This window comes from Polychytrium aggregatum, assembly GCF_025602895.1.
Source record: "Polychytrium aggregatum strain JEL109 chromosome Unknown BJ171scaffold_7, whole genome shotgun sequence".
NCBI lineage: Eukaryota > Fungi > Chytridiomycota > Chytridiomycetes > Polychytriales > Polychytrium > Polychytrium aggregatum.
Window position 1 is genome coordinate 791,469 of NW_026516209.1, and position 26,610 is coordinate 818,078.

The 26,610-nt window shown below is 58.1% G+C and overlaps 8 protein-coding genes across 8 annotated transcripts; 6 read left to right on the forward strand and 2 right to left on the reverse strand.

Annotated features, from left to right (window-relative positions):
- Positions 1-220: 220 nt before the first annotated feature.
- BJ171DRAFT_278760 (uncharacterized protein) lies at positions 221-5,664 on the reverse strand. Its single transcript, XM_053106887.1, has 16 exons — positions 5,532-5,664; positions 5,254-5,318; positions 5,055-5,113; positions 4,722-4,965; positions 4,562-4,620; positions 4,067-4,439; positions 3,881-3,939; positions 3,558-3,801; positions 3,398-3,456; positions 2,891-3,275; positions 2,481-2,780; positions 2,312-2,376; positions 1,744-2,149; positions 1,374-1,581; positions 988-1,194; positions 221-648 (listed from the first exon to the last, which is right to left on the reverse strand). The coding sequence occupies exons 1-16, from the start codon at positions 5,599-5,601 to the stop codon at positions 284-286; spliced, it is 3,168 nt and encodes a 1,055-aa protein (XP_052969723.1). The 5' UTR covers positions 5,602-5,664; the 3' UTR covers positions 221-283.
- A 207-nt stretch (positions 5,665-5,871) lies between these two features.
- On the forward strand, positions 5,872-6,484 carry BJ171DRAFT_472500 (uncharacterized protein; the record flags this gene model as incomplete). Its single annotated transcript, XM_053108659.1, has 2 exons — positions 5,872-6,132; positions 6,200-6,484. 2 exons carry the CDS (start codon positions 5,872-5,874, stop codon positions 6,482-6,484), a joined length of 546 nt encoding a protein of 181 aa, XP_052969724.1.
- Positions 6,485-8,841: 2,357 nt separating this feature from the next.
- Positions 8,842-13,891, reverse strand: BJ171DRAFT_493303 (putative vacuole-associated enzyme activator complex component). Its single transcript, XM_053109905.1, has 10 exons — positions 13,694-13,891; positions 13,411-13,561; positions 13,080-13,247; positions 12,004-12,835; positions 11,208-11,704; positions 10,990-11,055; positions 10,513-10,842; positions 9,909-10,324; positions 9,454-9,578; positions 8,842-9,226 (listed from the first exon to the last, which is right to left on the reverse strand). The coding sequence occupies exons 1-10, from the start codon at positions 13,795-13,797 to the stop codon at positions 8,943-8,945; spliced, it is 2,973 nt and encodes a 990-aa protein (XP_052969725.1). The 5' UTR covers positions 13,798-13,891; the 3' UTR covers positions 8,842-8,942.
- Positions 13,892-13,906: 15 nt separating this feature from the next.
- Positions 13,907-15,839, forward strand: BJ171DRAFT_278877 (uncharacterized protein). The gene is made up of 3 exons (XM_053106891.1): positions 13,907-14,403; positions 14,604-14,807; positions 14,976-15,839. Exons 1-3 carry the CDS (start codon positions 14,091-14,093, stop codon positions 15,668-15,670), a joined length of 1,212 nt encoding a protein of 403 aa, XP_052969726.1. The 5' UTR covers positions 13,907-14,090; the 3' UTR covers positions 15,671-15,839.
- Positions 15,827-17,386, forward strand: BJ171DRAFT_278871 (cytidine deaminase-like protein). The gene is made up of 4 exons (XM_053106890.1): positions 15,827-16,546; positions 16,680-16,852; positions 16,951-17,028; positions 17,119-17,386. The coding sequence occupies exons 1-4, from the start codon at positions 15,982-15,984 to the stop codon at positions 17,257-17,259; spliced, it is 957 nt and encodes a 318-aa protein (XP_052969727.1). The 5' UTR covers positions 15,827-15,981; the 3' UTR covers positions 17,260-17,386.
- Positions 17,387-17,573: 187 nt separating this feature from the next.
- BJ171DRAFT_638462 (WD40-repeat-containing domain protein) lies at positions 17,574-20,272 on the forward strand (the record flags this gene model as incomplete). The annotated part of the gene is made up of 7 exons (XM_053115745.1): positions 17,574-17,606; positions 17,744-18,041; positions 18,163-18,483; positions 18,663-19,076; positions 19,254-19,559; positions 19,691-20,023; positions 20,177-20,272. Coding segments are annotated over exons 1-7 (1,794 nt in total), but the record flags the coding sequence as incomplete, so codon positions are not given.
- A 1,554-nt stretch (positions 20,273-21,826) lies between these two features.
- Positions 21,827-23,276, forward strand: BJ171DRAFT_278891 (uncharacterized protein). The gene is made up of 3 exons (XM_053106892.1): positions 21,827-22,294; positions 22,465-22,753; positions 22,914-23,276. The coding sequence occupies exons 1-3, from the start codon at positions 22,091-22,093 to the stop codon at positions 22,997-22,999; spliced, it is 579 nt and encodes a 192-aa protein (XP_052969729.1). The 5' UTR covers positions 21,827-22,090; the 3' UTR covers positions 23,000-23,276.
- Positions 23,277-23,530: 254 nt separating this feature from the next.
- Positions 23,531-26,127, forward strand: BJ171DRAFT_420820 (WD40-repeat-containing domain protein; the record flags this gene model as incomplete). The annotated part of the gene is made up of 7 exons (XM_053107454.1): positions 23,531-23,887; positions 24,023-24,166; positions 24,236-24,370; positions 24,549-24,953; positions 25,085-25,390; positions 25,596-25,928; positions 26,005-26,127. 7 exons carry the CDS (start codon positions 23,531-23,533, stop codon positions 26,125-26,127), a joined length of 1,803 nt encoding a protein of 600 aa, XP_052969730.1.
- Positions 26,128-26,610: the final 483 nt, after the last annotated feature.

Here is a 26,610-nt window from a genome sequence, read left to right on the forward strand (position 1 = left end):
TTATAACAATCACGAACAAACGAAAGCGTCCAGCCGCTTTGGCCAAGGATCAAAGGTAAAGCGAGGCCACAGGGAAGCGGAAGGGCGGGGAGGGAATTTGGGGGCAATCTATGGACAGGGAGAACCCAGCAGACAGGCTGCGGAAGAAATGCTTTGACGAGGATTGTATCGGTGGATTTTGAGAAACTCGGGAGGAGAGGGTTTAGCTGGCTTTGAAAAAAAAAAAAGGTGCAAGCAAAGGCGAACGCAAACAAGACCGAAGAAGGGAGGGGCAAGGGAAGGGTCAAGGGCGGGGGGGGGAAAGTGGGAGGTGCCTGTCGGACTTGGCCATTAGGCGGTAAAGCCGTTGACAGAGTTGAATTGATCGACCCACTGGCGATGCTGCTGCTCCAGCTGGCGCACAAGGTCGTAATCGACCACGCCCATGCCCCAGGAGTCGGGGAGGGGGCTGCCATAGGCAAGCGGCATCGCAATATCGTCGACAAAGCTGCTGCTGCGGGGGAGCGGCTGCTGGTAGGAAGTGCAAAGAGCGGCTGCGGACATGGCGTTCGAGATGGTGAGGGGCTCGAAGGACGTGATCGAATCGGAGAGCTGGGCCTGGCCGGGGTTCTTGTTGCCAAAGTAGGTGCCAGCCTTGGACGGGTTGGCCTGTTGCCAGAGGTCCCAGACACGATCGATGTTGCTGGAAGCGTAGAGCAAGCGCATCAGGGCAAGAGTCGTCAATATTGATGCCACCACAACGGCCGACTGTGCACGACGGGGGCAGCCAGCCGTGCAAGCACTCGACTTACCCATGGAGCAGGAAGAAAATGGGATCGTTGGGCGAGTAGAGTGGTGTCAGGTCACCGTTGGGGCCACCGACGCAGACTGGCAAGTCGTATCGCGATATGAGTGTGGAGAGGCAACAGGGTTAGATGGCGATATGAGACATGCAAACTGGAATCCACTTCCCAACGGGGTTTCAGCGAACGAGGGGCCCGAACATACCGTGGGGATAGCCGTGAACAATCTCCCAGGTGGTACGGAAGCTGTTGTAGTCCAAGGTGGCGTTGTTGATCAATTGGGTCTGGATTTCGGCGTTGGTCCAGAAGGCGTCGGTAGTGATGGTGGTACCCTGGTCCCACTGTCGCTTGATGCACTGGCCAGCAAGGTTGCCGTAGAAAATATTGGAGACGGGGTATTTCTTAACCCACTCTGTAGGTAGTCAGGTTGCGTCACATCGTATTAGCACAGCTCTATCTTGGCCCTGTGTCGTTGTAGACACCTAGGCGCGGCTGTGGGCTGTGGACTAAGCAAGATTCGGATGCGCCGTCTGGTCACGAGCCGTGCGGCCACCGTCGATGGGAATCGGTGGGATTCACAAAAGCACTCACTGGAGGCAACGCCGTCCTGGAGACAGTAGTTGGTGGTCGAGTCGCCGTTGTGGGTGCCGAAGGTAGTGGGGTCAAAGATGACCGACTGCGAGGGCTGGTGCGAGTCGGCGCCAAAGTCCCAGTAAGGGAGGAAAACGTTGGGGTCGATGTTCTTCAGATGCTGCTCAAAGACGTAGATGAACCATCTGTGCCAGGGGAGGAACGCGGGCTATCGTTGCCGATGGATTGTTGGTGCCCAGGGCCAAGTGAGAAGACAGAGTGGGGAGATCAGTCAATGTGGACGTGCAGCAACACACTTGACTTGGTCAGAGCAGACGCCTTGAGATGCACTCAAGTGTTCTTGAGGATCAAAGAGTACAGCCACACATACCACATAATGCGCCGTGAAAGTATTGGTCAGATGGATGTTGACAAAGTCGTCGTAGTCGTAGGTGTTGCCAAAGACATCCTTATTCACGGTCTTGAGCTGGTTAAGGGCGTTGATGTAGCGCGTGCGTTCGTCCGTGCTCATGTCATACCAGCTCTTGCGAACGCTGACGGTGGGGCAGGACGTGGGCGGGCGGACAATAAACTGGGGCAAGGTCGGGGCGAATCCAGAGATGCCCACTTGCATCCTCCAGACACCGCCGCAAGTCTCGGCGCTGTTGCCGGAGCAGGCGATGTTGCACTGAGACATGGGAACTTGCGTGCCAGCAATGCCGGTATCGCCACCTGGGTTTCCGTAGGACACGCTGTTTCCGCAGCGGCACTCTGTACCAGCTTCAATGCCGTAGTAGCTGTGGCGAGTGCGGGGGTATAAAATTAGGGATCACACAATAGGCAGGAAACAATCCGCAACAGCGCATTATGCGACAAAGATCGTCCAACAGCTAACGGCCACAACAACAGCAACAACAGCAACAACAGCAACAATAGCAACAATAGCTGGGTGTACGTACATATAGTGGTAGTAGCTACAGAAGGCCTTGCACTTCTCGATCGTCTGGGTGGGGCTGTTTCCGACCTGGACATGACACAGAGGGGATGGGCTATCAGTACGAAGCGCTGGTGCATATCGCATGCAGCATACACAAGGCGTCGTGACTGCGCTGGATGATGATGGCTTACCGTGACAAGGTCGCTAATGATACGGGCGCTGTTGTCGATGTAGCAGCCCTCGCCGAACGAGAGATAGATGGAGATGGCCCAAGGACCGCCACAGAGACTTCCGTCGCGGCAAGGGGTGTTGCAAGTCGAATCGGCCACGATCGAGCCAGCGAGGATGCTACCACCGTTTCCGGCAGCACTGCCGTAGTTGATGGTGTTGCCGCAGTGGCATTCGCCAGCGATTTCAACACCGGCGTAGGTGAAGTTCTGCGAAGCACACCAGTTCTGGCAAGGAGCAGGGGAGCTGGTATCGATTTGGTACTAGCGATGGACATATGGCATGAGGGATCAGCTGGAGATTGCGACAGTGGACAGCAGGAGCAGTTTCAAAACATCAAGCTGCAATGGCGCTCTGTAAGGAGCAGACTTACGTTGGCAGCACCGCTAAGGACTCTGGAGGGGCTATCCAAGAAGCAGCCCTGATAGACAGTGTTGGTGACGATAGGCTTGGGCGGAGGGGTGGGCAGCAGAGTGCTGGTACTAGTGGTGGTGGTGGTCTTGGTGGTAGTAGTAGTAGTAGTGGTAGTGGTGGTGGTGGTGGTGACCGGGACGGTGGTGATCTTGAGACCCGTCAGTCCAACCTGCATCTTCCACGAGCCACCACACAACTGAGTGCTGTCCCCAACACAGGGGATGTTGCAGCTGCCGGCGGGAGCAAGGGTACCCGCAATGCCAGCCGAGTCACCCGAGGGAAGGTTCTCGTAGACAACACGGTTGCCACAGTAGCATTCCTGGCCAGCCTCGACACCAAAGTACCTGTAGTGTTGCATGAGACAATCAAACAGGCGAGACGACACATTATTGCCTGGCGATGATCGGCATCAGCAAACTCAGCAGCTAGTCATCGGACCCTTGAGTGTCTGTGTCCGTCAACTTACGCGGCGCCTTGAGACAGACAAGTGCTCTTGCATTGGCTGGCACTCAGTCCGAGAGGGTTCTGTCCAATCGATTCACAGACAGCGTGATGAGTCTCGGTTATTGCTGGCTGTCTCAGGTCCATGCAATATCTCGATTCTATGTCCTGTCATTGCTACTTACGTTGGTGACCTTGCGGAGATCGCGAGCCGAGTCGTCGTAGTAGCAACCTTCGACCGAGGCAAAGTAGACCGAGGCAAGCCAGCCACCACCACAGCTGGTGGTGCCATCGCCAGGGCAAGGAGTGCTGCAGCGAGAGTCAGCGACAAGAGTGCCGACGACACTGCCATCGTTCAAGCCGGAGGGAGTGCCGGAGCTGAGCTGCTGGCCACACCAGCACTCGGCACCGTTCTCAAGGCCAGCGAATCTGTCGTCAAAGGATCTGGGTCAGATGGCCGCGCGGAATGACATTGAATGGCGCCGGGTGTGATACAACGGCAACTTACTCGTAGCCAGACTTGAGGCACTGGAGCTGGCAGTTGGGGATGGTGAGGGGGGAGACGCTCTGGAGCAAACGTGGAGAGACCGTTGTCAGGATTGACGGTTGGGGCACGACATTGATGGTGAAGCATTACACTGAGCCGAACCCAGAGGTCCGAGGAACTGCTGGTGAGAGCGGCGACAATACTCACGACTTTGGTGGAAAGGAGACGGCTGGGACCATCGGCGTAGCAGCCAAGATAGGGTGAAACGGGGGGCAGGTTGGTGGGGGTGGGCTTGGAGGAAGTGGTGGTGGTGGTGGTGGTCTTGGTAGTAGTAGTAGTAGTAGTGGTAGTGGTGGTGGTGGTGGTGACCGGGACGGTGGTGATCTTGAGACCCGTCAGTCCAACCTGCATCTTCCACGAGCCACCACACAGCTGAGTGCTGTCCCCAACACAGGGGATGTTGCAGCTGCCGGCGGGAGCAAGGGTACCCGCAATGCCAGCCGAGTCACCCGAGGGAAGGTTCTCGTAGACAACACGGTTGCCACAGTAGCATTCCTGGCCAGCCTCGACACCAAAGTACCTGTAGTGTTGCATGAGACAATCAAACAGGCGAGACGACACATTATTGCCTGGCGATGATCGGCATCAGCAAACTCAGCAGCTAGTCATCGGACCCTTGAGTGTCTGTGTCCGTCAACTTACGCGGCGCCTTGAGACAGACAAGTGCTCTTGCATTGGCTGGCACTCAGTCCGAGAGGGTTCTGTCCAATCGAGTCAGAGGCAGCGTGATGAGTCTCGGTTGTCGCTGGCTGTCTCAGGTCCATGCAATATCTCGATTCTATGTCCTGTCATCCCTACTTACGTTGGTGACCTTGCGGAGATCGCGAGCCGAGTCGTCGTAGTAGCAACCTTCGACCGAGGCAAAGTAGACCGAGGCAAGCCAGCCACCACCACAGCTGGTGGTGCCATCGCCAGGGCAAGGAGTGCTGCAGCGAGAGTCGGCGACAAGAGTGCCGACGACACTGCCATCGTTCAAGCCGGAGGGAGTACCGGAGCTGAGCTGCTGGCCACACCAGCACTCGGCACCGTTCTCAAGGCCAGCGAAACTGAAGCGAGCAGAGTGTGAGTCGAACCGAGCGAGACCGCCGATATTGTTGTGCAGTTCAGACGGGAATCGAGGCGGATGGCTACGTACACATATCCAGCTTGCACACAGGCGACCTGGCAATTGGGGATGGTGAGGGTCGAAACGCTCTGGGACGATCGAAAGGCACCAGGGTCAGCATCGAGGGCATGAGCTCTTGGGCAGGAAGCGAGTGGACAATCGGACGCAAAAGGACAGTGCCGCTGAGTCGGTCGCTGCAAATGCTGGAGTACGAGCGGGCAATACGCACAACTTTGGTGGAGAGAATGCGGCTGGGGCCGTCGGCAAAACATCCGACGTAGGTGGAAGCAGCCGCTGAAGAGCGCAAGAGACAGAAACAGCATCGGCATCGGCGTCAGTATCGGCATCGGTATCGACAGTCGAGTGACATCGGATCGTGGGTGCCCAGCCGCATCAGCACCCACGGCCGACGGTATCGTTGGTGGTCGAGCAGCTTCGAGGTGATGTTTGATGGTCAAGACGCCTCAAGACGCTTGACAACCCGACCCAAGTCTTGCCTTCTCCCACCTGAGACAACAGCGGCATTGGCAGCAGCGGCCGCGGCAACCGACACCCAAAACTTGTTGCTGGACGGCATTGATGCGCGAGCCAGCGGGGTCTAGGAAACAGGAATCAGCAGCAAACGGAGGAGCGAGGGAGGGGAAGGGATCTTGTGGTCTATGTCCTCGGAACATTCGTATCAGGGCCACCATCGGGTTTATATCGGCGCTCAGTGCCAGGCAACCGCACGATGGCGAGCCCGAACCTGGAGCGCTTGCCGCTGTCCGTAAACTGTTACTGTGGACTGCGAGAGCGGCCAGACACCACTTGGGACGCGAAACACGCGGTGCGCCCGGCGAGCTGACCAATGGCCGCGGCGGTGTCGCGCACAGGCCTTCCAAATGCAACAAGCGCCCTGGCGATGCGCGCTGGCGCGGGCTTGCTGTCGCGTGCCCGACTCGCACAACACAGCCGGGGAACCAGCACACGGCAGCACATGGTCTGGCAGCGCTGTGGCGGGCGTGTGGGCTGGCTCTGGGCTGTGATGGGCTGTGATTCATCGGCAGTCGCGCTCGGCGCGCTGCTGGGCACCGGGTCGCACACGGCCCTGGCCCACGGCGAGCTGCGGGTGTGTGGAGCAGGGCCACACAAGCTGTCTCTGTGTTGACTGCCGGAAAGGGTTGGCTGCAGCAAAGGAGTCGGCTGCAAGCCACAAATCGTGGAGTCACAGCCCCAGCCGGCCTGCTGGCCCCGCGACTGCCCTGGCTGCTCTGATCGAGAGCGCAAGACAAGCCAGGAGCGAGCAGGGGCGGCCCAGACGAGGTCCTCGCAGAGGCCGAATCCGTGCTTCTGCGCGGCGGAAAAAGACCCGAGCTGTTGCGGCTGTGCAGCCAAAGTCAGCGCGGCCCGACAGCGACTGTGTCGGCAAGCCGGCCCAGCACGCAGCTCCTGGCGATCCAGACCCTTGGCCAATGGCGTAATCACCGCAGACGGCGCCTCAGCACGCCCTGAACCGGCCCAGAGTGGACGACATGACCACCAAGCAGCCGCGGCTGTGCTGGAGACAGCGAGGGCGGGGTGCTTCTCTTGGCGTGGGCCCATGAATCTCGCTCGGTGGGGAGCGACAGGCCACCCCGTACCTATCCGCGATCGAGCAGCGGCGTCTCTGACCCTGTCATTATAGAGAATGCGGATGGGGGGGGGAAAGACCACCAACGCAAATTGAGACTCTGAGCATCCGTGCTCGAAGATTGAGTGGGACTGTATTTTATTGGATTGCGTGTAGGATGCGTCGTATGAAACAGTCAAAGCCAAAAAGAATAATAATAGAGATCCGGTCAGATCCAGCACCTCAACCGTTTGGTGCTTTGTCCGTGTCGGTATGGTTTATGGAGAGGCGGCTATCGTGCCGGAGAGCCAAGGGGCTGCGGCATGGACAGCCTATCATCAATGGTTTGGTTTGCGGTGGCCAGTGGCGGCAGTGTCCCGACGGCAGCGCCGTGCCTACAGGCTAGCCATTTTGGCCTTGGATTATCAGAGCCCCGTTGGCTCAGGGCCAGGTCGGGAGCAGAGGGCATGTGTGCTGCAGTTCGTTCAGCCGTGGATGCGACGGAAGGTCTCTTCGTCGATGGTCTGGAGGATAATTGCCGCGTGAGAAAAGGACCGATGTGCTCGTGGATGCCGATGGACGTGCCAACGATTTGCATGCAAGCATGCAAGCAAGCAACCGCCGACGGGTGCGCACGAGGCTAGAAGACCAACCCAGGTCAACCCAGACCAACCCGGGCTGGCCAGACACGGGCCGTCCATGACCCCACGTTTCCATGACCCTTCCCCGCCGCGAGCAAGCACGCGTTGCGGCCCGTTGAGGAGGACTCGACTGACCTGGATCTTGGAGGAGCCGGCTGTGGGCGAGGTGGAGAGCGCAGACTCGGCTCCGTCAAAGGCATCCTCATAGTCGTCGGAGGAATAGTCTGCGTGGACGATGCCCCAGTTGCCCTTGCCAGCGCCGTTCTTCTTGGGCAGGCCGCGGAGATCCTGCAGGCCAGATCTGCAAACCAAACGTGTGCTGTTTGAGCGCCAGAGCAAGAGCGAGAACGAGGGTGTGGCATGGTGCTGGACTGGTTCATGAGCGGGTCGGTCTTTCACCGACCGGGCGGGACTCGGCTGTCTGACACCTACCGCTGATAGTGCTTGCTTTGCCGGACAGGGGTGCCACCGACAGTCACAACGGAGGGGCGAGTCATGGTGGAGTGAGAACGGGAAGAGGATGAATGGGTGAGCGGCCGAAGGATATGCTCTGTTGATGCTTGATCGCCGGGGAATGTGGCCGCCTTTTATGGGAGGGGGAGAGAACGATATCGGACGACGGACGGCCCTCTCGCTCCCCAATCCGACAGCACCATGACCGGTGCTATTGTCTGCGGCAGGCAAGGTTTGGGGAATGACGCAATGAGCGCTGCGGGCTCGCTGGCAGACGGCTGCTCCACCACTCGCTGGCGGTCAGATGCCCGGTCAGATGGCTGGCCAGGCAGCTCCGTTGATTTCTGGAAGGCTCGCGCAGACGCCCGGCTGCGACGCAGGCGGCGACAAGGGGGCGGCCTGTGGCCCAGCGACGCCCTGCGGCGGGGGCCTGCCGGGGGTCTGCTGGGGTCTGCTGGGCCTGTGGAGATGGAGGCGCTGGTCTGGCGGCGGGCCTGCGGCGAGGGCGGTGGCCCTGTGGAAGTCTTGTGGTGCTGCTGGTCCTGGAGGAGGAGGAAGGTGGCCCAGCGCCTGAGGACAACGGACATCAACGTTCCCAAGACAATAGCACCCTCACACGTTAACAACATTCCCCCAAGATAACAACATTCCCACAGAACAACCACACCCTCGCAAGGCAGATCGAGGATCTTTCCCTCCGTCCACCGATTGCCAAAGTGCGCTTCTCGCTCCGCTTCCTCTCCCCTCCCCCTCTCCGTACAATGCTTGCCGTGATCCATACGGGCAGATCCCTGGGATGGCGACATCGACTCTGCGCAAGCGCCGGCGGGAATCCGAACCAGTGCGCAATCGAAGTGTGTGTCAGCGCCGCTGGCTGTCCACTCAAACGGCTCGGCGCTTTCGTCAGCCCATCGGCCGACTCGCTCGCCGACTGACTTGCTCGGCTGACTTGTCGCCCCCCGCCCTGTCTGCCCGCCCTCGCTTGATTCATGTCCTTCATGTTCGCCTGACCCAGCAGCACTCCCACTGGTCCACCAGCCCGCGCTGCCGTCGCCATGGCGGCTCCCATCCGGCGTGATCGACTTCCGACCAGCAGAGCCGCTCTGCCCACAACACCACAACGACAATGTCATGATTGTGTCAGCCGCACGGGCAATGTCGACAACAGCTATATTGCTCCCTCGATACCTGTCTCCCCCTCCACATCTCGCTCGAGCCACAGATGCGATCGACCGCTCACGAGTGGCCGCCTGCGGATCCAGCCCCAGCGAGTGCGCCAGTGCTGCCAGTGTTGCCGGCGCTGCTAACCCCACCCCGGCTCGTGGCCTGCTGGGCAGCGAGAGGTGGAGGCACGCCAGAGAGGCTACTGAGGGACGAAGGCTGGCCGCCAACAGATGAAGCACGGCCCTCTTCGCCAACGGCTCCAGCAGCTCCAGCAGCTCCGGTTGCCCCAGTCTCCTCGGCAGTCGTCTTGGTGCCTCGTCGTCGTGGATGACGCTCCGTTCCTGTGCTGCGGTTGCCTGGAGATGGATGGACGGTGTCAGAAAGGTCGAGCGCCCACGGTGCCGACCCACTCGTCGTCGTCAGGGCCGGCCAGACGATCCGCTGTCCCTCGATCGATAGATACCACATACTGCCAAGCCCCACTTGCTCACTCTTGCACTCTCGACATGCAAATACCCAAAGCTCGGGGACAGCAACCAACAAAGGTCGTCCACGGGCACTCGCACTCTGTCGAGAGACATACCGCTCCGACGGGCTCGTTCCTGGCGAGCCTGGACAGCCCTAAAGTGGCTCAGAAGATCTTGCCAGCGGAGAGTTGGCACTTCAGAACTCGTAGCTTGACTCTTGATGTTGGGTCGGCTCTGAGGGCTGGCGGCAGGTTCCGTGTGGTGGAGTCAGTTCGTTTGGTGGAGTCAGTTCACATGGGACATGATTCCATAGAGGCCACAACACCCCGATCCAAGATGGACATTGCCGGTAGACGCATGTGTGTCAGGGCGGGCCGTTGTGTATCGTGGGCAGCAGTAGAGCATCCATATCAGGTCAGAGATGTACAGCGGTATCGCCTAGAGACCCCACGTAACGCTCTGGCTCGTGCTCACAGCTAATCTCGCCAGGCAACTCGCATGCTGCCAGCTCTTCTCTGCTCCAAACCCCTTCGTTCAAAGCCTGCTGGTGGGGGGGGGGAAAGCGCTTTACCTCTTCAGTCCGCTTGAGATCAATCCAGTCGGCGGCACCGACGACGGTGGCATCGGGACGTTCGAGTTGGTGTAGAGCATCACCAGGGAGCTGACCGAGTTGAGCCGGTTCTTGAGGGTGGCAAACGCAGAGCTCTGGGGCAACAGCATCAGGATCCCGTACAGACACTTGAAGAGATGTGGATAGCGGTCGGGCTCGAGCAGCTGCAGCCGCAGGTACGTGAACACGGGCGACTCGATCAGCTGCACCAGCTTGTCGATCTGGATCAAAAAGTTGACCGTGATCTCGAGCTCGGCAAACACCTGCAGGAGATTGGCGGCGTGCTCGTAGGCTTGCGCAAGCAGGCAGAGCGAGAATGTGGCCACGGGATTATGCGACCACGACCGGTACAGGGCCACAAACAGCAGGAGGCCGTCCTGTCGGCAAGTTGGATATGCGCAGATACAGAGGAGTGAGTTGGGCGCAGCCTCATGCAGCTCGGCAGGAGAGTGGATCTGGATGCGTGGATCTGGACTCCCATTAGCCCGTCCCGAAACACCCCCAGCAGATCCATGGACAGTTTGTCCCGGACTCGACATGCTGCGTCCAAGAAATGTCGGCTTACCCGTGTGTCCAAGTTCCGGATGCGCTTTCGCAAGTCCGAGAGCTCCGGAGTGGTAATGAGGATGATGTTGAGGTTCTGGACCATGGTCGAAGCAAAGTCCAGGTCCTCGGCATGCTGTGTCTTGGTCTCGAGGATCTCGGCAAGCGACCGGTAGATGCGCTCCGACTGCAGACTCAGGCACAGCTGGCGGATGATCAGCGTCCCGCGGCTCTCGAGGAGCTTGCGGTCCGTCTGGAACAGCAGCAGGAGGTTCGTCATGAACCGATTGAAGTATTCTTCGCCAGCATACTGCGAGATGTGGGCCAGGAGCTGAAGGTCCCGCTTGACGACCTAGAGCGGGTTAACCGATGCATCCACGCAGCCGTTAGAGTTGGGCTCTGACTCGATAAACCACATTCGACTGCATTGTCTTGATCCGCACGACTGGCCACAAGCGATACATGGCAAGTCGTCCCCCATTCTTGAAAGGGCACATACCTCCTCCGAGGGATCCGACACGGCCCTGAGGAGCGAGTTGAAAGTACTTTCGTCTGCAGCCAGGATCTAGAGAGAGAGCGTTGATTCCACAGGATATCGGAAACGGGCGCCCACATCAGTACAAAAGCGTCGGCCGTCCATGGAAGGAATAGCGTTTCCCCACTCGGAAGCTAGTTTTCCCACCCACACCGCCGAGTGGCAAAAGCCTCGATATGCACCTTCCGCGGAGCCTTCCGATGGAGCATGAGAAGCCAGTCCAAAGACGCGGTTCGGGTTTCTTCGTGCTGGTCAAGTAACTTCTGGGTCAAAACCTCGATGGTAAGCTGCAGCTCGAGGGTCTCGCCCTGCAAAAGCAGGAACTCCATGTTGGGGGGCACGGGCCCGGCATTGCTCGAATCGACTCCGTAAAGACTGCTTGTCGACGCCGACGGGCTCATGTTGACCGCAGGAACGCTCGCCTGGAGGCCCATGGACTCGTTTGAGGCCTGCAAAACCACACTCTTGTGGGCGGCTTTGTCGCCGAGGGGAGTGTCTTGAACGAGGGCGAAGAGATTGGCGTTGGTGCCAGAGGCAGCCGATCGGATGGCTGGGACGTTGTGCGAGATGCTCGGCAGGATCGCGGCGAGCAGCGTCGGGGTGTATGGCATCATGGTTTCCTTGGCCATCAGAATAAACTCGCTGACCCACTGGATGGCCGTGACCTGGGTCTCGACATCTATCCACAGGATCGGTCGGCAATGCCGGGACAGTGCGAGTAAGATGCACGCGCAAGCGGCGAAAGAACATGAGTAAACGAGAGATCCCGTGGACAAGAATAGGATGGGTCCACAGGTCGCAGAGGCGGGCAGCCAAAGATATAGCCCAAGCGCGCAGTGCAACCTGCCGTCAGCTGAGAATCGACGGCGCCCGACCGCCTGGATCGGACGGGTATTGGACGGTATTGGTTCTGCTCGAGAATCAGCCGCGCCGCAGTCTCGTATGAGCATCATCACACCCTTGCCCCGATATTCTTACCAGCGCTGACCAGGTGCGGACTGAGGATCTCGACCATCTTGCCAAAGTTCAAGGCAACCCCTTGTCCGGGAACGTAAGGGTGAGATCCTGCCAGGGATGGCTTGATGATCCTCCCCTGCACGCTGCTGCGTCCGAGTGAGTTGCTCCAGTTGCCGCTCGGATCGGCGATGGTCGTTCCATCGGCGCCAAAGGACTGCAGACTGGCGCGATCATCGGCATCATGGGCGGACTCGGGCCGGCTCTCGGCCAGCTTCTCGGGAGGATGGTAGACGCCGCGCGTGGCCTGGACATCCAGCACATCGCGAATCTCTTTCAGGAACTCGCCGAGGAGACTGAGGGTCTGCGCCCGGACATCGGGGTTGGGGTCGCTCAGGTACTTGAAGAGGCCGTCGAGGAAGTGCGGCAGGAAGGCGATCAGCTCCAGGTCCGGGAGATGATCGAGAGTGCGGATCCAGTCGACCAGAAAGATGCGGGTCAGCGGGTTGAGGGTGTTGATGCGTTCGGCGAGGAGCGGAATGAACTTTGGGATGTTGAAAGTGGTCTCCTCGACACCGGGCAGGGGATTCAGCGTACCGGGGACGGCGTGCTGGGGGTCGCCGATGCTTGAGTGTGCAGAGTGGGCCAGGGGCGAAGGCGAGACGGGTCGCAGCAGATGAGGATTGCCGCTGACTGGGGCCGACGAGGACAGCACCGCCAACGACGAGGCTGCGGCGATGGCGTCCGCGGCCAAGTCGGGGTTGAAGTAAGCCGACTGTTCCGAGACGATGTCCTTGATCAGGCGGTCGAGCAGGTCGGCACCGTTCTTGACCGAGGCTTCCTGGTCGGCCGAGAGCTGGCGGGGGGGGGAGAGGCGAATCGATGTCCAGCAAACAGATCAGCCGGGGCTTGAGCGCCGGGGATATAGCAGGAAGGCCAGATGCTGCAGCAGGGAGCCAGGCCAGCCGACGAGCAGTCGTGCATCATACAAGCGTATATTTTCGCAAGCAGCAGGGACCAGTTCGCCGCAACAACAGCCGAGGACTGACTGCAGCAACCGAAACCCACCCCCGGCCAGGAGGCGGAGCAACGGACATTACCTTGCATAGGGCATCAAAGATTTCGTTGAAGAACCTGAGTGTGTCGCCGCGAGCGACCTTGGCAACATTGTACATCGATTCACAGGCATAGTATCGCACCCGGGCGTCCTGGTCCGAAAAGCAGCTCAGGATGGGCGGGACGATGGCCTCCAGGTGTTGCTTGAGGTCCTGCAGACCCGCCAGCCAGGGCGGGCAAGATGGAGCAGATGCAGAGCAAGCGTTCGAGGCCAGTCATTAGCGACAGAGAGCGATCCCGCACTGGAAGGATCGCCCATAGCTGCGGCCTGGATGCGCTGGCGAGGCCCTGCGGCTCGGCGGCTCGGCGGCTTACCGGGCCGAGGGCGACTGCGGCAGCAGCGAGCGAAATCAGCCCGCCGTTGCGGGCATTGGGAACGCCCGAGTAGGCAAAGTCGTGTATCAGGCCGTTCAGCAGCTGGGTGATCTTGTGGGGCTCGTGGGCGGCAGCCAATTCTCTGACGACTCTGCGGGTGTTTGTTGGAACCGATGGCGGGCGATGAGACGGCAGGGCTCGCTGGCTCGCTGGCCGGAGGGAGGGTGCGGAGGCTCGGCAGCCAGCTGTCCGGGACGCAAATCGAGGGGCGGAGAGACGTTACCTCTCGACTTCAAGGGCAGCGCCCTTTCGCCTCTCGTAGAGTTTGTCGTTTAGGCCTTTGACCACCGCCTGGGGCAGGGCGTTGAGTCCCGAGGTGACGTCCATAGCGGGGGTATGTATGAGGACAGAGGCGAGATGCGGGAGGCCAGGGCGATGTCCTGGGTTTTGGGTGGCAGAGACAGCCGTCCCGGTTGGTGACACATGAGCGAGAGTAGGAGAGAGAGAGAGAGAGAGAGAGAGAGAGAGAGAGAGAGAGAGAGAGAGAGAGGGCAGACCAGTGGGAATATCAAAGCTGATGGACCAAAAAAAACACTCTCGCATCGGCAGAATGCATCGGCAAGAATGCATCGGCGACATTCTTCCTGGGGCCATGTCGGCCGGCCAGTCCATCAAGCGCCATGGCGACACCATCGCCGCGAGGCCGCCCTTCCTCAGCGGCGCCGTGGGAATCAAAACGCATGCCCAAACAGCGGCTGCTCATGTGCCGCGCCGGGTTCATGTCTGGGCCGTCTGTTCGGGGCCCCGGACGCAGCCGCCGACCAGACCCGCCGACCACGCCGATAAATCCGACTTGGACGTCTGGTCTTGCTCAGAGAAGTGCTGGTCTGCCTTTTGCATCTGCCTCCGGCGTCTGCCCTCCGTCCAGCATTCACTCGCACTCATGTCCTTCGGAGCCGAGTCCATCGACCTTCTGCTGTATCCAATGCACATGTAGGTCGCAGTGCCGGCGCCGTGCCTCGCCCGGCTCGCCCAAAGCCAGACCAGAGCCCGTCTGTCCTCGTTGCTGACCCTCGTCCCCGGCTTCCTTCGCCGATCCGTCCGCCACAGCCATTCAATCAGCTGGATGGGGATATGCGTTGCAACAGCAAGAGACCTGCTCATCATTGGCGTCCATGTCACCGTGACCTCAGTCAACACCAAGGAAGAAGATCGGTTCACCCCAGTGAGCCTGTGGCTGCTTCTCGAGGCCCTGGTGGCCTACGTCCGTCTGCCCAAGGCAATTCTGTACTACTTTCTGTACCGGAACCCTGCCCAACTCAACATGAACTCGCATCGACTCTTTCGAAACTACTCGCTACTGCTCTACCAGGCGGCGCTGTGCTCGTGGGTCTGGGGTAAGCCATTGGGTTTTGCTCTGGGGCCTTGGACTATCCTGTCCCACATGCACCTCTTTGCCCTGTTCCCTGGCTCTGGTCCGATTTGGTCCGATCTGGTCCGATCTGGTCCGATCTGACTCAACCCCGATGCCCTGATTCTCACCCCATCGGCGGATCTGCTCCCAGGTGCGCTGATCATCGTCAAAGAGCAAGTACTGTGGCCGCCCTATCTCGACATGCGGATCATGACGGTCGAGATTCTGTTCGGAGCAGCCGTTTGGGTGCTGATCTCGATCGGCGGAGCCTCCATCGTTCTGTCGTCGGCACTGTGTCCTGGGCTCCAGGTGCCGGCGGGTATCAGGGCCTACATCGAGCAAATGGCCACAATCTTCTCGGGCGCTGTCGTCATCGATCCGCACAATATCCGTCGCTGGTCGATCGTCCAGAGCGGGCTGACGACTCAAGAAGTGGCCACCCTGCCGGTGCTCCACTACTCCGCCAGCAGCGACACTGAGAGTGCCGTCGAGCGCATGTGTCCCATCTGCCTGATGGACCTGGAGGAGGGCGAGGCCGTGCGGGAGCTGACATGCGGACATCTGTTTCACCCCGAATGCATCGATCCGTGGCTGCTGGGCCCCAGTCCCTCGACGATTCCGCACACCCGGAGTGTCTACGGACATCGCACCTGCCCGATCTGCAAGCAGGATGCCTTGGCGGGGATTGTCTATGGCCGCCGCCATGTTCGGCTGCCGTTTGTTGGGCCGGCCTTTCTCTTCCCGGATCGATCGGGGACTCGGTCTCAGACCAGCAGCCTCCTTCCGAGCGCCTCGTCGTCGGCCCGGGTGTCTCGCAATCCCTCATACCAAACTCTGTACCCGTAGGCCCCCGCACAGCATCCGTCGAGGATGATGGGGCAGCGTTCGCTAAACGAACGAGACGCTCTGCTCTTGAAGCCATCTTGGCCGCTTGGCTGTTTCCTGGATCCCTGAATACATGCATACTTCATTCGCCAGCCTCAGTGGCTGTTCATGGCCATCTTTCCCACCGGCCCAGTTTCCTCCGACGAGTTTGCCACCATTCCGCGTCATCCAGTCGCCCATCCTGCCAGTCTCTCTCAGCTCCATCCTGCTCCCAGATCAGCAGCGGCTGCTCCCGGCCCACAGCAATACCGTCAGCACCATAACCCCGCGCCATGATCGTTGGACTGGTCGGACCCCCGAAATCGGGCAAGACAGCAGTGGCATCGTTCTTGCTCAAGCACCTGGGCTTCTGCCAGATCTCGCTGGCGACGCAGCAGGACGGCCTCCCCGCCATCGAGGATGATGCCCACATTGTCGTGGCCACCGCCGAGGCCCTGATGGATCACATCACTCAGAACTGGACCCACAACTTTGTCCTGGATGGCATCGAGAGTCTGTCGCTGATCGAGACCCTGTCGATCCGTCCGTTCTTCCTGCTGGTATCCGTCGACTCGCCCATCTCCATGCGCCTTGCTCGCCAGCTCCCCGACCCGATGCAGCACAGAGACCCGGGGCAGCTGCTCCAGTTCATGAGCCAGGACGACGACTGGAAGTTTGGCAAGACCAACGGCAAGGAGTGCATGGAGCGGTCGGCCCTCAAGATCGTCAATGCCGAGACCTTGGCGAGTCTCTATGCGCAACTGCAGCGCCTCGACATCACCAACCCCATCCGACTGCGACCCTCCTGGGACACTTACTTTATGAAGCTATGCAATCTCGCGGCGACCCGATCGAATTGTAAGCATGCGACGGCAGCCACATCCCTGCTTGCTGTGCCAGTGTGGCAGATCGACCTTCTTGGCGCTGTCTTGGATCGAGTGCTGTCGACTGGATGTCTGACATCCCAATGCTGTCCCGCATCGGGCTCCAGGCATGAAGCGGAGAGTCGGCTGCATCCTCGTCCGCAACAACCGCATCATTGCCACAGGATACAACGGCACCCCGAGAGGTGTGCGCAACTGCAACGAAGGCGGATGCGACCGCTGCAACCACGGCGCCTCCAACCACTCGCTCGATACCTGCCTGTGTCTGCATGCCGAGGAAGTACGTTGTCCGCCTTGGATGGTTTGGCTGGCTGCTCGTGGATCCACTGGGAACACTCGCCGCTTTCTGATCCCTCTTTACCGTTGATCTTTGTTCAGAACGCCTTGCTCGAAGCCGGCCGAGAGCGAGTTGATTCTGGCGTCGGCCATGCCATCCTCTACTGCAACACCTGCCCGGTAAGCACACACTCCTGTCAGGCTCCGTATTGAAGGAGCGTGAAGATCCTTGCTTATTCCCCAGCTCTGCCCTATTGTCGCTTTGTCCAGTGTCTGGGATGCGCCAAAAAGATCATCCAGGTCGGTATCCGCGAAGTCATCTATGCGCTGGGCTACAAGATGGACGACATGACGGCCAAGCTTTTCGACTCGGCCGGTGTCCAGCTGCGACAGCATGTTGTCGCTCCGTGAATGACCTTCGCGAGAGTGAATCGGATACTCGGCAATGCGTGGAGATCCAGCAATGTTTCTACCGGAGGGCTGGAGCACATACAGTCGAGATCCTTGAAATGGAATAGAACTCCAATGCAGCTCCCGTGTGATGAATATTGCAATCCGCAGAGTGGAGTAGAGGGGACTGGCGCTGGCGAGTTGGCGCCAAACGGAGCGGTCCAGTGCATGCCTGCGTCGGCTGCTTGCATGGTCGCCGCGGGCTGTCGGCGAGAACGAGCGTCTCCTCTGGTTTGCTGGTCAAGAAGATCCTGGGAGCTCAGAGGTCGATGCTACGCGACGATGGCATTGCCCACGATTTCATACAGGTGGGTTGGGCGTGAGCATTGCCAGCGACGAGCGAGGCAGAGCCAGGGCCACGCAATGCCGCCGCCGTCGGATGGCCCCTTTCCTGCATCGCAAACCCCCGCGTTGACTCGGATAATGTCTTCCGATGCTCCGCCAGATATGCCTTTGGCATCAAAACCGATGTCAAGGAGAACATTGGCTTCCTTGACGAGCAGACCGTCATCTATCCGGCCGGATCCAACCTCATCATCTACAATGCCGAAAACAAGAGCCAGCGGTTCATAACCATGACGGAGCACTGCGAGTCCATCACGAGCCTCTGCATCTCCAACACCCGACGGTACTGCGCCGTTGCCGAGCGGAGCACGGTCGAGAAGCCGCAAGTGGTGATCTATGATCTCCACACGCTGAGGCGAAAGAAAGTGCTCGTGCCAAGCAGCGAGATCGAGTCCAAGGTACTGCACTTTCACCTCCTGCTCCGGCACCAGCGTAAATGATGGTCGCCGCGCAGAGCCAAGGCCGGGACTGATAGGCGATGGGTCCATTGGATCGCCGCTAATGCCGCCCGCTGTCCAGGAATATGTGGCTCTGGCCTTCTCCAGCGATGCAAAGTTCATCATCACCCAGACAGGCGCGCCAGACTGGATGATGTACTTTTGGCTGTGGGAAAAGGGCAAGCTGATGGCTTCGTTCCGCACCACCCAAGACAAGCCGACATCCAATCTGCCGCCGCCAACCGGGTTCAAGGACCGAGATGCAGGCGGAACGATCAACCAGGTCTCGTTCAACCCCTTGGACAGCAACCAGATCTGCACGATCGGAAACGGCGTCTTTCGCCTCTACCGATATCAGGACGGCGGGTGCAAGCAGCTTTCGTTTTCAAAGTTCGAGCCGCGCGTAAGTACCGGGGCCAACGCCAGGTCCCCAGCGCCCAGGAACGATGGCGATGCAAGAAAGTGCGATACCGCAGAGCATTTGTGAAGACCATGGCCCGCCGTCTCTGACCCTGTTCCGTCACGGTCGTCCAAATGGGCTGCCCTATCGGGCCGGCACCTCGATTCGCATGTGCATTCCAGAACTTCACTTCACACGCCTGGATCTGCGATGACCGTTTGGTCGTGGGCTCCGAGGACGGGCGACTCCTCATCTTTGAATCCACCGGGGAGCTCAAGATCGAGATCGTGTACAGCAACGGCACAACCAACGCGCCAAAGCAGATCTACGGCATCGTCGCGTACCTCAAGGGCTTCATCGTGGCTGGAGAGGGGGGATTCATGTCTGTGTACGAGAAGGAGGATCCGGGACTCGCGGGGCAGGTCTCGGCCGCAGCCATCGCCAAGGAGCTGTTTCGGAAAACCAGAGAGTACTCGCTGCCCTTTGACAACGTTCGTGTCCTGACCCTGGCCATTTCTCCAAGCGAGGACAACATCATATGCACCCTGGAAAACAGCCAGATCTATACGCTGATGGTGACCAGTTCCGAGATGAAGGTATGTTGACGACGAATCCGTGTCCCGTGTCTGGGCTGTGAGCCCGTTTGTACTGAGGCGTCGTTGTGGTGTCAATCCTCGGCGCACGCAATCACATCCGCCGGTCGCATCAACGATTGCCTCGCCGACACCAATATGACAACGGGGCTTTGCATCCATCGGCGCATCCACATGCAGGGCGACGAGGCAAAGTTCAACCTGCTTGCACAGCCTTTCCACCATGGACCCATCATCGGCATGGACATTTGCATTCGGAAGCCCTTGATTGTCACATGCTCCTCGGACAAGTCCATCCGGGTCTGGAACTATCTCGAGAACACCTCGGAGCTAGTCAAGTACTTCCCCGAGGAGGCCTTTAGTGTGGCAATCCATCCAAACGGCCTCTACATCCTGGTCGGATTCGGAGACAAACTCAAGTTGATGAATCTCTTGATCGACGACATTCGTCCCTTCCGCGAGTTCACCATCCGAGGCTGTCGCGAGGTAATACCATCAGGAGCCCAAACGTCTGTACAGTGCTTGGCCAGAAGCCAGTCAGCACGGCGACTGGAGCATGCTGCTCGACTTCCCACCAGCCAAAACACTGACGGCTGCGGAAACTGCATTCTTGCCAGTGTCAATTCAGCACCGGTGGTCAGTACTTTGCCGCCGCCCACGGCAACGCCATCCAGCTCTACAACACCTGGAACTTTGAGAACATCGGGAACCTCAAAGGACACAGCGGCAAGGTCCGAACGATCGCCTTTACGTCGGACGACAGCCGCATTATCACTGCCAGTATCGACGGCACCATTTTCGAGTGGTCGCTGAGAGACGTGTACGGATTCAACGGAATCGGCATCAAGAAAGAGAGCGAGTCGACCGTAAAGAACTGCAGTTATACAAGCGTCGTGACCTCTCCGGATGGCCGCAGTGCCTATGCCGTCGGAAGTGATAAGATCATCAAGGTAGGAATGCACTTCGAGGAAGCAAATGGGTGGGGGGAGGATGCTATTTGGTGCTTGATATCTACGACCGTCGAGGCGAGTTGCAGGTGCTGCTGCGTCATCTGGACCGAAACAGGGACGCATCCACTCACTGGCGATGGCTTCTTTCCCCAGGAAATAATGGAGGGCCAGCTGCTCAAGCAAGTCGAAGTCGACATTCCCCTGACCCAGATAGCGATCTCCCACGGCGGCAAGGTTCTGTTTGCAGGTACTCTAGCCTTGGTCTGTCTCCTCCAAATGCCATTAGTCCTGTCATTCCAACGGCTGTTTTGTGGTCAAGAGACCGGTCCTATCAGATAACCACTTCTGATGCTCTGGCTCGACAGGAACATCCACTGGCAGAATTCGAGTCATGAGGCTTCCCCTGCAAAACAATGTCGAAAACGAGTACTTGGACTACCACGGACATCACATGCCGATCACACGACTACACATATCCTCCGACGACCAGTATCTCTTCTCCGTTTCGGAGGACTCGTGTCTTTACATCTACAAAATCATCGACAAGGAGGGCCGAACGATGAAGCGCGACAGAGAGGTGATCTACGCAGACGAGGTAACTACCTTACAGAATCAGCGTATGATGCCTGACGTGGCGGCTGCAAAGTAGACCCACGACCGAACAATGGATGTCCGAGTCGCACATGGCCTGACTACTTGTGAGAATACGGAGAAGGAGGGCATCAGCTGCGCTCGACCGGGTGCGGGCACCGTTGCTGAGCTCCTCAACGGTATCGGACAGATATTGGTGACAAAGTCGGATCTCGAAGAGAAGAACTCGGTGATGCTGGATCTCAAGACCCGCGTGGAGGAGCTCAAGATGGAGAACGAGTATCAGCTGCGCCTCAAGGACATGAACTTTAGCGAGAAGCTCAAGGACGTCAGCGAGAAGTTCATGCAGGAGATCGAGGCCCTCAAGATCACCTCGACGGTCCTCAAGACCGACAAAGAGAAGGAAGACATCCGACACAACGAAGAAATGGCCGAGGAAGCCGACCACCACGCGCGCGAGCTGCTCGAGTTGGAGGCGATCCACAAAGCCAAGCTGACTTCTGAGAGTGAAAAGTACAAGGAACTTCAGGCCCGCACGTTGGACATGCAGCGCCAGTGGGAGCGCCAAATGAAGGAAATGCAGCAAACGAAGGATGCCGCCCTGAAGGAAATGAACAACCATTTCCAGGAGCAAGAGCGGGAGAAGCAAGCTGAGATCGACCAGGCAAGTGCATCAGAACAATTCAGCCATCGAGCCACCGCGGCGCGGCATTGGTCAGAAAGCGAGCGGGTGGTGGTCTGTGCATCCAGAACTGACTCTCTTGCGTCATGCTTGTGTGGTGGTACAATCTCCGACGGCTAGATCCAAGAAGAAATCAAGAAAATGGTCTCTGATTTCCACAATTCTTCTGCCGAGACCGAGTTCGACGCAGATTGCGAGATTCGGGACCTCATGTACAAGTTTGAGAAACGAATGAAAGAAGAACACGAATTGGGTCTGCGCCTCAAGGCCGACAACAATGCAATGAAGAAGACATTCAACGAGCTCCAGCAGCGGATCAAAGAGGGTGAAGAGAACATCAAAAAATCTGTCCTGAACGAGAAAAAGCTGCAAGGAATCATCAAGAGTTTGGAGAAGGACATTGCGGGGCTCAAGAAGGAGGCACGTTGTTTGCTGCTTGGTTCGACAATGGGTAGTTGCACTGGTGGTTGCGCTGGTAGCTGTCATGGCAGTGTCGTGACGACTGACATGTATATGGCTCTCTGTGGTTTGCAGATCCAAGAGCGCGACGAGACGATCCAGGACAAGGAGAAGAGAATCTATGACCTCAAGAAGAAGAACCAGGAGCTGGAAAAGTTCAAGTTTGTGCTGGACTACAAGATCAAGGAGCTGAAGCGCCAGGTGGAGCCGAGAGAGCAAGACATCCAAGAGATGACGGCACAAATCAAGGTGGGCACTTTGCCCAGAGTCTGCTTGATGCGCATGCCTCTGGCTGGGTGGGATCAAGTGACTGACCTCTGCCTGGATTCAAGGAAATGGACGTGGAACTAGACTTGTATCACAAATCCAACGCCGATCTCGAGTTCTCCATCGCCGATTTGAAACTCAAGCTGAAGGCATCTGACCGAGAGGTGGAGAAGGAGAAGAACAAAGTCAACGCCCTCACGAATTTCTTGCGGCGATTCAAAATCGAGCTGAACGAGTGCGCCCAGCAAAGCTCGGATCCAAAGAAGCTCAAGGTATGTGACCAAGCGCCCGCTTTCAGTTATATATAGCTGGGGAAAGCAGTCACAGTATCCGGAGGAGTCAGAGAGTCCACAGTCGTCAGAGGTCGCAGTGGTCAGACCAAACAGGCCAGCCAGCAGTCGCTCCTTCACTGATCGGTGGCTGACACAAATCCGTCTGCCAGGGGCAGGTCAAGGCGCTTTATCAAAAGTACTGCAAAGAAAACATCAACGAAGACGAGGAAGAGGTCGATATCCAGCAAGAATATGCAAGACAGCGAGAGTATCTGGAGCGCACGGCTGCCTCCCTCAAGAAAAAGGTCGTCAAGGACCAGAGTCTCCACAGAATCGACAACGTGCGTATCATGGACGAGAATGTGGCGCTCCTCAAGGAGATCAATTTGCTTCGCAAGGATCTGCTCGGCGGTCGACATAAAAAGCTGGCCGACAAAGCCGTGATTGCAGCAGCCGCAGGTATGCATCTCAAGCGTTGCCAGCCAGCAGGACTGTCATAAGACAGCGACCAAAGGCTAACAACTGGAGTGGCGGGGCGAGTTGGACAACGGGCGACTTGCATATCCCAGCTCTGACTAACTACACGTTCGGTGGCACTCAATACTTCGATGTGTTGCAGAGTCGCATGGACGACCGAATATGTCTCAGCGAAACGGATCTGCCCCTGGACCAACCATCACGCTGCCGTCAGTCGAGCATCACTGAGTGCAGTATGCAGTTTGCGCATAAACAGCGGGCCGTGCCCGTCTGGGAACCAGTTACGACTCTGCTGCACCCACCAACGAGTCGCTTGGGCGCATTGCCCCCGCCCTGTCTTCACGGTGTGGATGGTGATGGTGAAAGATGGATGCGTGCATTCCTCACACACACACACACACACACACACAACAGAGTTGTAAATCTCCGATCATATGCATCCTGGTCAGCCGCCCAATCCAGCTCAAGCGGAGAGGGCGGGGTGGTGGGACACAAGCGGGGCCGAGCGATGACGATGAGAGCTACGGCCATCTTTTGTTCTGCGCGTCGGCTGCAAGAAGGCTCCCTTGCATGAACAGACCCGCTGCTCGGGTACCAACACGTCGACTCCGTTCCATTGTCGACACATCGCGAGGCCATGTCTATCGCCGCAGTTGCTCATCGGTAAGAGAAGTCTGGGCATTGAGGGCCAAACATCCCCTCCGCGCGCGAGAATGCCCCCTGGTCGAGTGGTGCCGCCATGGAGACTCGCCGGCTGTTATGCGGGCAGCACGCTGCACTCCCAGCCACGGCGCTTCTGATGCTCTTGTCTGTGATTTATGGCACAGCCGTGTGTTCGGTCTCAAGGAAGATGTCAGCAACACCATCACTTTCCTGGACGACCAGACGATATTCTATCCCGCCGGCTCCAACTGCATCATCTACAACCACGAAACGAGAAGCCAAAAGTTTATTCCCGTGACTGAAAAATGCGACGGAATCACTGTCCTGGCTGTCTCCGGCAGCAAGCGGTTCGGCGTCGTTGCCGAGCGGAGCACTACCGCAACAGCAGTCATCTACGACCTGCATTCGCTGAGGCGGAGAAAGACGCTGATTCCCACGGACGCGGCGTCGAAAGTGAGCACTCACAGGCACCCGTGTCCACCATCTGCGCATCGTCTGCGATCGGTTGTCCTCGTGCTGTATTTGCCAGCACTCGATTGCTGTCGCCGTCGAGGCCGGGGCTGATCGCCACTCTCATCCGTCGCCCAGGAATTCGTGTGTATGGCGTTCTCGTCCGACGCCAAATATCTGCTGACGCAGTCTGGGGCACCCGACTGGGCACTTTACTACTGGATGTGGGAGAAAAACAAGCTGATGGCCTCCGTCCGCACCGTCAACAGCGAGCGATCCGCTGTGCCATTGATTCCGTCGATCCGACTGAATAGCGGCAGCCACCGCGAGGCTGTTTCGACCTTTGGCGAGGTGGTCTACCAGGTGTCCTTCAGCCCAACTGACAACACCTATGTCTGCTGCATCGGCAACGGCATTCTGAAGTTCTATCGGTACCAAGAGGGAACCCTGAAGATCATCAACGCCACGCCCAAGTTTGAAGCAAAGGTACGCTCGTTGCAGCCACATTCCCAAAGCGCCCAGTGACTCGGCGCAAGCCTCAAGAACGGCCATGGCTGCATCAGCACGAGCAATGTCGATGCTTTACCGGGTCGGTTGACACTCTGTGTGTACGGTGATACACCTGGCATGCCACTGACGACCATGACTTGCGTTTGGTTGTCAGAACTTCCTGTGCCATGCTTGGGTCTTTGAAGAGCGCGTCGCTGTTGGCACAGAGGATGGCAAGATCTTGATCATAGAGCCCAGTGGGGAGCTCAAGGCAGAAATCGACTATACGGTGGGCCTGAGCCAACTCCCCAAACCAGTGTACTCGATGGTCCCGCTGAAGAAAGGGTTCGTATGCGGAGGAGGAGGCGGAACTGCAGCGGTCTACGAGCGCAACGAACTGGCAACTGGCGAGGCACCCACAACGCCAGAGCAGCCCCGAGCGTTCCTGCGAAAGGTCAAAGACATCACCACTGCAGACGAGTCGGTTAGGATCATAACGATGGCAGTGTCTCCAAACGAGGAACTGCTCGTATGTTCGCTCGACAACCGCCAACTCTTCAGTGCCTCGCTGAACAGCAAGGTGAGATACTGGCGCTTGGGATCAGCAGCAATCTGTGTGGCGATAACGCCTGTGGCTTGAAGAGTGTATTCGGAGCTCAAGACGCCGAATGAATCGGCCCGTTCTGATCCCGCACAAATCTGTTACTGAAGGTGGAAGAGCCCAAGTTTGAGCAGTACATGCAGTCGTTTCATCATGGCCAAATCACCGGCCTCGACACATGCATCCGCAAGCCCCTGATCGTCACCTGCGCCACCGATCGGTCGATTCGGGTCTGGAACTATCAAGAAAACACATGCGAGCTTGTAAAGTACTTTCAAGAGGAAACATACAGCGTCGCCATCCATCCGAGTGGCCTCTACATCCTAGTTGGTTTCAGTGACAAGCTGAAGCTCATGAACCTCCTGATCGACGACATACGACCGTTCCGAGAATTCTCAATCCGAGGATGTAAGGAGGTGAGGCACGCACACACTCGGTTATATATACGGCATGGGAGTGGCAAACAGAGATCAGCGACTCTGCGATGGACACATAGGCGACCTGGAGAGTCGAAGCCACGGGCGAGGATCTCATTCAAAGTGGCTCTGCGGACCTAAGCTGAGTGGCGCGACGCTGATACCGGATGGTATACGATCCAAACGACTACTGCATATCCTCTAGTGTCGTTTCAGCACCGGCGGGCAGTACTTTGCCGCCGTTTATGGAAACACAATCCAGATTTTCAGCACATGGAACTTTGAGAACCTGGCCAACCTCAAAGGCCATAATGGCAAAGTGCGGTCGATCTACTGGACAAACGACGATAGCAAGATCGTCACCGCCGGCATGGACGGCGCGATTTACGACTGGCTGCTGAAAGACCTGACCGGTTCTAGCGGTACAGGAGTGAAGCGTGAAGGCGAGAGTATCCTCAAGAGCTGTAGCTACACTTGTGCCATCTCGTCTCCGGATGGTAAGACCATCTTTGCGGTTGGCAGCGATAGGACGTTGAAGGTAAGGGCCAGAGAAATGGCATGCCAAATTGCCATGGATGTCCATGTTTCTGTCACTCAACCGACGCACATCTCAGGAAATTACCGACTCGCAAATCGTGAAAGAGGTCGAGTCGGACTGCGTGTATACCCAGATCGTATTGTCCCATTCCGGCCGAATGATGTTTGCAGGTAATGAAGTACCTCCTGTGGCTTTGTGAATGGCCTCGTTGGCACGGTTACGCTTGAAGACGGAACGCCGTTGCAGTAGCTATGTCGTGTGGCCGGTTGGCTGGATGTAATGGAGCTACGACAGGCCAAGTTGCTAACCTGACCGTCTTGGATTCCATCCAAGGGACCTCGAATGGCACGATCCGATCCATCAAATTCCCGCTTGCCTCCGACACGGGCGAATATCAGGAGCACCAGGGACACAGCGCGGCCGTTACCAAGCTTCGGGTTTCCTTTGACGACCAGTTTCTGTTTTCGACGTCTGAAGACGGATGTCTCTACGTGTACAAAGTCAGCGACAAAGAAGGCAGAGGTATCAAGCGAGACAAGGAAATCACATATTCTGACGAGGTACAGATCCCAGATCGGGGGCGGTCCTCGAGCCTTGATTTGTGGGAGTGGAGCGAGAGCCATACCGTCGTAAGCCCGAGTGTGCAGCATGAGAGCTAGGAATCAATAGTGTCGATTATGTC